This window comes from Crocodylus porosus, unplaced genomic scaffold (assembly GCF_001723895.1).
Source record: "Crocodylus porosus isolate Cpor-Errol unplaced genomic scaffold, CroPor_comp1, whole genome shotgun sequence".
NCBI classification, from domain to species: domain Eukaryota; kingdom Metazoa; phylum Chordata; order Crocodylia; family Crocodylidae; genus Crocodylus; species Crocodylus porosus.
In genome coordinates this window covers 5,697,680-5,706,172 of record NW_017728931.1, presented here as the reverse complement: position 1 = coordinate 5,706,172, position 8,493 = coordinate 5,697,680, and the positions used below count along the sequence as shown (strand labels likewise).

General features: G+C 42.4%; 1 protein-coding gene across 2 annotated transcripts in view; it reads right to left on the bottom strand.

Moving 5' to 3' along the window:
* Positions 1 to 5,351: 5,351 nt before the first annotated feature.
* ATL2 (atlastin GTPase 2) overlaps positions 5,352 to 8,493 on the bottom strand; it is a 68,933-nt gene continuing 65,791 nt past the window's right edge. Inside the window, exons 13-14 of one of the 2 annotated variants that reach the window (XM_019544089.1) lie at positions 6,787 to 6,801; positions 6,029 to 6,686 (exon numbers count right to left, since the gene is read on the bottom strand). In XM_019544089.1, the coding sequence (XP_019399634.1) occupies positions 6,579 to 6,686; positions 6,787 to 6,801 (123 nt within the window). In that variant the 3' untranslated portion in view covers positions 6,029 to 6,578. Of the gene's footprint in view, positions 6,687 to 6,786; positions 6,802 to 8,493 lie in introns of both variants that reach the window. The other variant, XM_019544090.1, reaches the window with a different exon arrangement.

Below are 8,493 nucleotides of genomic sequence, written 5' to 3'. Positions count from 1 at the left end.
TTGCTGGGGTCGTTTGACCCCAGTATTATTTCCTGCCATGGCAGGGGGTCTGACTAGATGATCTACTCAGGTCCCTTCTGACCCTAGAAACTATGAAACCAGGAAGCAAGGCTACCTGGCAAGGTGAAAAATGAATTAACTGTAGTTAAGGTGGATCCAGGCAGAGACGGGAAACAAAATGTCACATAGACAGTCTCTGCTTCAGTCTCTTCAGCCTTCATGGTGGAAGTCCCCTGGCAAGTGGGTGGATCTGTCCTACTATTCTGGCTGCAAGCCCCCTCCCTCCAAACAGCAACAGCTGGATGATGGGCAGTTCCCTGAGTATCTCTGTATGGGTCCATTAGGTGGAACTTCCCCTTAAAAGTTCTTTTTAAAACAAAAATATTCCCACCCCAAGAATTACAATTCAGTTTAATTTTAAAAACACTGATTAGTTTTGAAGTTGCTTTGAGGGTTTGCTTTCTTTCTACCTGGTTTGTCTCTCTTTCATATTAATCTCTTCTATGTTGCTATAAGAGTGCATGATGTGTTCAGAACTCGTGGCAGAGGTGATATCTTTTATTAGACCAACTAAATAGTTGCAGAAAAATGTTCTTTATTTGCAAGCTTCATATCTGCACAGAATAGAAAGATGTTATAGGTCTTCCTGAGTGAAAAAGCTCATTTTATGCAATAGGCTCATATAACAGTTGAAGTAGTCCGTTTACCTCCAAGGTGTCTGATGGCAATTAAATGTTTCAGGGTGTTGAATTGTTTCTTCCTTCTTGGTAAGATGTTTTCTATTGCATGGTGAGAGGCTGATAGCAGAAGTCTGTATGCCCATCATGACATGTTAGTTCTGCCATGATAGTATGACCATGGGTGACTGGTGGCTCCCGAGTCTCAGAGAGAAGCACCCGCAGAAGCCAGCGGTGGCAGGGATGGTGCTGGGGAGCACCCGCAGAAGCCACCAGTGGTGTCAGCAGCAGGGACAGGCTAGCACGCACTTGTAGAAGCTGTCAGCAGTGGAGGACAGTCCTGTTGGGGGGGGCATGTGCCTCCCCCACACCCCCTACCAGTTGCTTATGAATCTGACTGAATAGTCATGCTGTAATTAACAAAGGAAACCATAGACCTGTGGCACCTCTTTTAGACAATTAGGAGGTTGCAAAGCATAAAACAGCAGTACATGGATGCTTTGAAGGTTTAATGAACTATTCTTGATCTGTAACTCATTTGGGCACACTTGATCGCAAGTATCTGTGGTACGATACCGAGTAGTTGGTATCAGTGAGGAGGGGCCTTGTGAAGAGAAAAACAAAACAAAACAAAAACCATCTCCCCCCCGCTCCCCACTCTTACCTCTCAGCAACAGCAGGCATCACCCATTCTCCTCTCCCCCATGAAGCAAGGAAGCCAGCTTCTTGGTTGTCAAGTAGCAAATCCAGGGCCCACAAGAGGCAGGCTCATCCCCCAGCTGAGCACCGGCTCTTGCATCAATAGATCTTGCCTCCTGTATTCATGGATCCTCTAGGGAGTCACCACTGACTGGAATGCATCCAGGCTAAAGCTAAAACCTTTCCTGGTCTAGAAATTGGCCCCATTGATCCATTTAAAGGTACAAACCTGTCCTGGATTCCATGCAGCATGGCTCTAGATGCAAACTTCTGAATCCTGCAGAAACACTTTTGCAACTCCTTGGACAGTCCAACTCTGTACTTTGGCCTTTCCATATCTTTCTGTTGATTTGAACCATTTCTACTCTCACTTGTTTTAGAAATAACTATGTACCAGCTTTATTAAGAAATCCTATGGTCAGGTTTTAGCCATCATAATGGTCTTTCATACTTAAAACTGCATCCAGGTGAAGATGGACTTTTTACTTGCACTGCACCCAGGAGCATGAGATGTAGCAAAGCATCAGCCTGTCCTCCACCCCAGAACAATTCTGATGGTTTGACTCCATGTGCTCCAGCTGTCCATGAATGCTAATAGTTTTAGTTCTAAACAGCAGTACACACTACAGCTGACAGTACTTTCAGCTTTATATGTTGAAAGGAAGCAGAGTATACATCCCTTCACCAGCAAGGCAAGTAGATGAGTCTTGCCCGTCCAGAGCTTTCAAAAGCCTCAGCGATGAAGGTAAGCCTAGTGGGGACTGTTAAGCTTTCTGTTGACTTTGGTCCAGAGTATTGAACCCAGGACATCCTGTCATATAGGCCCTCTCTGAGGAAATAGCAGCTTCTAGGAGGGGCAGGCCAGCTGAGAAAAACCAACCAACCATTATGCTACACATTTTTCCTCCAACTTGAACCACCAGGGTCAGCTTTTCAAAGCTTTTCTGAAGGCAGGCTCAGGTGGCTTTGGTGAAGTCAGAGACTGCTTCCAATATCTGCTGGTAGCGATGCCGATATGAGGTGTCAGTCACCAAGTGCCTTGAGCTGGGGTATCTTATTTTGGAAACAGGTCCATCAGTCTTCTTGCTGGAACAGCACACTTCAACAAGCCAAATAAACTACTTCAGGAATAGATCATCTCAGTTTCAACAGGGAAGCTATAGGTTTGGGAGTTGCAGGCTTATAGGGAGCTAGCTTGTTGCTCCACTGTACTTTGGGCCACTGCCTCAGACCCAAGGCTACCTCTGTCCTCCTTAACCAAGGCTGATGGGTCTTAGTTTAAATTTGAAACATCTCTTTCATGCTCTGCCTATCAAATGAGTTCTACATTTGTGCATTAATGCCACATTCACAGGTGCACAGATGTTTGGTTCCTCAGGGACAACTAGCAGCAGCACATTGTGCTGCCACTTGTTAACCCTGGAGAGCACCTGTGCCACTCTCTGGTGCATGGCAGGTTACCCCAAGTTGGGTAAAGGAGGCTGGGGCCAGCACTGGGCCAGCCCCAGCCGCCTTACCTGGAGTCCTGGGGCTATTGCAGCCTGCAGCACTAGCAATCCTGGCACACCGAGCCCACCTAGCAGTTGCAGCAGGCAGTGGTTTTAAACAATACACTTCCCCTGCACGTGCCGCTCTGCTTTTCTCCACCCCACCATGGTTTTTTTTGACCCCTGGATATACAGGGGTCGGTCAGTCAGTCAGTCAATCAAAAAGTCACTTGCTGCTCCCTTACAGTGCAGAGAACTGAACTCACAGAAATGGTGCTGTAGACAGGTCTGGACATGGCTTCCATGTCCAGTTGCTTGGGGTTATCCACAAGGCTAGGGGAGGGAGTGAGGAAGTTCCTGGTACTGAGACAGTAATTACTCTTAAGTAGCCAACTGGAACATGCTTAAACCTACATATTAGGTTTGAACATGAGACCCCCAAAATAAGAGAACACAAACTTGCATAAGCCAATTGATATCTATTGCTGCCTTAATGCTGGAGTCTTCCACTCTGCTCCAAAGTCAGTCAGGACTGCAAGCACAGTTAGCTGCAAGTATTCTACCACATGTTCAGATCCCATCAAGCCAGCACTCTGGTCAGGTGGCAGCAGAGCCCATTAAGGAATGGGTGGATAAAGGATGGTTATATGGTAGACAACATTGTTCCTTCACAGTGCACTCTGATGGATTGGTGTTACGGGGTACCATGCAGCTGGAAACAGTCTGGGAATACCCACATTCTGGCATTGAACTCCCTTCCCAATCCTATCTGCCACTGTGTGAAGCCGTATGTGCTCTGCTGCACATCACCAGTATGTTACACTGAAATGTAGGAGGGGGAGAATTTACCTCCAACCAGACAGTAATCCACAGTAACAGGATACTGGATATCTTCAGTACTGAAGATGACCAAAATTTACCAGGTGTTTCAAGCTCAAGTAAGTTACTGCAGCTTGACTTCCATTCACTGCAGGAGTAGATAGACGGGACAGATTCCACTGACATACAGTAAGGCCGTCTGGTTCCTTTCAACCCATATAACTGTTTGTTTCATCTACCTCACAATGCTAGTCTGATTGTGTTTCTAGGATCCTTCAGAAGGAAACACTTACTCTGGAGTCCATAATTCTGAGTGCCCTGGAATTAATTTAATTTTGTTATTTAGTAGTTAGTTCCTAAAAACCCCTTTAAAATATTCTGTTCTTTATGATTTAACAAAATTTCCACTTTACAATTTAAAGATAAGAAACCATGCAACCCCAGACTTGCATATTTTACTAAAAATCTCCAATGAACTGAAAACCCTTCCCTTTTAGAAAGATATGCAGAGAATAACTTGCAAATTATTGTCCGCTGTATAAGAATCACCACATCACACTTTCCTTATTCTTAAGGCATCCTGGCTTGGATTCACCTTTATACTGACAAGGACATGCAAGCTAACACTTTCAGAAAGAGTTACCGATACCCTTTATGAATGCAGTTCTTCCCCTTCAGCCAGGTACTGTACAACTGAATGTTCAGCTGAAGCTGCAACTATTAAGAAAATACACTTCAGTCACTTTTTTAGGCCTCATGAATTTGAAAACACCTTCAATTCATCTCATTTTAAAATAAGGTAAACCATGGACTACGTTATGTAACAAAGCTAGAACTTCAGAAAGAAAGATACCACATTTTGAAGGTGACAGGTAACTCAGATGAGCTAATGTACTCTACAGGACTTAAAACTTATACCACTGTGTTACAAAACTAGCTAGAAAAAAAAAAAACACTCATCCAAGCATCGAAGATGAGCCTCATTTTCAAGTTTAGCAGACCATTGAGTAAAGCACAGTAGATTACTTGTTCCTAGGAGTCAGGATCAAGTCTGTTTATGCAGTGCAATGTACACATGGAACCTCTTAGGAAAAAAATCACAAGTTTCATTTAATATATACACAACTGATTTTAATCATGTACTGAAAATAAATTACAGGAAATAACTTTAAAATGCAACGGAGGACAAAAAGTTTCACAACAAACATTCCCATTGATTTCCCAAGGGGGGTGAGAGATTGCAGTGCTCAAGGCAGGTAAATATCACAAATATATCAAAAACTTCAAATTGTTTATGCATTCACACATTTACATGAGCCACAAACATTCCTTTACAGGGACTGTACTTAGCCTACCACAGAACCAGGTTTTGCCATAAACTACAAAACTTTGATACAAAATTGTATTTATATATTTATAATTTCATATACATGCCCTATCTGTGATTTCTTAAAAAATAAAAACTAAACACACTGTACAGACAATCCTAACTCATTGCTTCAGAGCTGTAGGCAACATTGTTTGGATGGAATTTCTCCCCCCCAAAAAATTAATGGCATATTATATACATGAAGGCTAAAACTGCAGAAAAAGACAGCTCAGTTTTCTGATATGCATCTCCTTTTGGACAAGGTCTGTGAGTTTAAAAAAAAAAAAAAAAAAAAAAAAAAAAAAAAAAAAAAAGAGGCAAGACAATGTACATATTGAATCACTTCCTTAGTTACAACAGTTAGTTCTAATGTCATTTGTGAGGAACTGATACATGCATTTGTGTAATACTGGTATAAAAGGCAGTAAAGCAAGATATATATTTAAATGTAGTGGCTCAATAATGGCTTCACTGATGTCAGCTACTACTGACATGCCCATTCGACTCAATACAGTGATTTATATATAAATACTCCAGAAGTTAAAAGTTTCAAATGGGATGTTGTGAGGCTAAATACATTCCATTAAAAGACTTTCTTAGATAGGTTTAACAGTTACTTCCCTGAAATAGGTCCTCTGTACAAGGATATTTCCATTGTAAGCCAGACTGCATCACCTTGAGACGTGGAGGCAAGTCACCCACCCTGGCACACAGGTGTTCAATACATTAGGACTGCATTTAAAATTCCTCTTGCCAGTCTCCATGACACAAAACTAGTGTCTTAGAAGCAAAGATTGACAAACTTCTTGCACTTGGTGGCAGCAATCTGTGAAGCCAGTCACACTAAACTACTTCTACAGTTGATTGTAAACTTTGGTTTATTTATTGAGTTCTCATTGTACAACAAGCATGTCTAGGATGAGAGGACAGGGTTGAAGAGGAGATGAACTGTCAGTCTGTCTTTAATCTGGCATGTTGAGACACCTGTTCAGTCAGGCTTGCTTTGATAGAGTTTGTTACAGACTGCCTCATGTTATCCTCCATCAAGTTATCACTCAGGGGCTTCAATACCTGTGGTGTGAGAAACATGCAAACAAAACACAAACAAAACACAAAACAAAAAAAAGTAGTGAGGTAACCAAATAAATCCTTTAAGATATAAAAAAAAAGTATAAAAATACAACAATTAAAGTAATGAAAAATAAGATCTTGAAATCTGAAATAAAAACAAAGATGCGATGAATTAAATAAAAGGAAAGTGGTGAAGAGTTGTGCTGCTACAGTAATGAGGTTATTCATTAACAGAGTATGAAACAAAAGTGATTTCCTCCTATACACCAGTATTTTGACTGAATTCAAACCACTTTACAGTTCCTAGAAGATGGATGTGCAATTCCATACCCTATCTGCAGCATCAATCTGGTACGTTTACAGCATTTATGCAGACCGGCCCAGACGGTCCTGCTTATTGTCCTACGTGTGTAAGTGTGAACACTTCAGATACAGAAAGAAAGTTAAAAATACTGTCTAGTTTTTCTTCTTGTTATTGTTGGATGAAAGTCGCTGCCGCTGCGCTGAGGCAAGAGCACGGCGAATCAATCGGCGTCTAAGAACTTCAAAGACTTTGGAAAACACCTAAAATATGAATTGAGCTGTTAGTAAAAAGACTCTAGCAGGTGGAAAGAAACTAAAGCCAACGAATAAATAAAAGTTTGATCTTCATTAAGTTTCTCACCTTCCTAGGATTCCTCTGAAGCAGAGAGGGGAAAAAAAAAAGAGAGAGAGAAAAGGCCAAGATTTAGAAGTGGTCAGTAGCAAGAACATGCATGAGACTAAAGGAATCTACCTTCAGCATCCAAAAGATTAGACCAGGAAATCACAGAGGAATTCACTGGCTCTTTATGCATTATCAACACATCATCCAGCTATGGCAGTAACCACTGCCCACAAGAAAGGAGCTGCCAGTGCTGCTATATAACCAGCACATGCTTTTGGTGGGGGCACTGTTTACACTGGCAAGAGCTCATTTTGCAGGTCTCTACACTAGCTTTTCCCTGCACAGCTGTGGATCAAGGAGCAATTTCCCTTCTTAACATACATATGGCAGCAACACATTCAATACAAGCTGAGACAAAGAACAAGCGCAGAGTAAGGATCCAACAGAAGCAGTTCTTTAACCCATGTTGCTCCAGCTTGATATAAAGTCCAGTCTTGAGGAGGCCAATTCAGAAGGAAGAGGTCCAATCAGATTTCTAAACTAAAAGATGTACAGGAAGCCTGTAACTTTCAAGTACTTCCAGAAGTTAACTAGGAGCTAAAAAGTAAAGCTATCTGCATTCTCAGAGACTTACAAGTTACAACCCTGCCCCCCAGTTGCTTCCTTGATCTTATGTCAAATTACCCTATACAGGTGAAGACAGTCACCACACTACCACTGTGCACTCCCAGAGTACCATTTTACATAAGGAAGTCTTAAAGGAGATTCCTTATTCAACCAGAAAGTACCAATTTAACACATCAAGGCACATGCCCACTTCAGGATCACCTTTTTCCACTTGTCTTCTCAGCTCAGTTCATTGCCTATTAACTCATCATAGCAGCATCCAAACTACCTTTCTGCTGATGCTGTAGGGTCTTCTCAGATGTTTTAACCTCTTTTCAGGAGTAACTTCCTCTGTATCAGTGGTTCTCTACCTTTTCTGTATCAGAACCTACTTGTAAACATTGATGGCCACTCCCAACCCATTGCCCCCTGCCCCTAGCTCCCCAGTGTGTGGGACAGGGGGAGGGTGTGTGGGGGGGATGGGGGACCCCAAGCAGCCCCTCACAAGGTAATGACAGCCTGTGAGGGATAATCATGGTTTCCCACATTTTTCTCCTTTAAAAAGGAAAATCCATGTTTAAGTTTTTTTTCCACGACCCTTTCATCTATTCTTGTGACTCACTTTTGGGTTGCAAAACATTGCTCTGTATTAACCCTCAGGTTTTAAACAGTTAAACCAACAAGAAAACTCAGTGAGATTGGTTTAGAGATAAAAACAAAATCATGTCTCCCAGAACACCTATTTCTCTGCTATTCTAAAAGCCAGTGGAGGTCATGAAGTCACCTGGTCAAACAAACAGCGACCCCAACACACATTCAGAAGAGCAACCCACCACTCAGCTACTCAAAATATCACCTGTAACGTCTAGTCTTCCTGACATTCAGTTAGTGCAGCAGGGGGCAACCTTTCTGGCAGATCTGATGCCAATTAAGCCCTGCACCATCCAAGTGTGCATCCTCTTCCCTTGTCTGACCTGCTACTCTTTGTTGCCTGCCCCCTTCCTTAACCGGCTGCATGATGCAGAGACTGCCTGTGCCACTTTTGGCACGTGCTGCAGATTGGAAACCCTGAACTAGTGCCTTACAACTAGTAACCAACTGCTCTAGGAACTCCCAGGC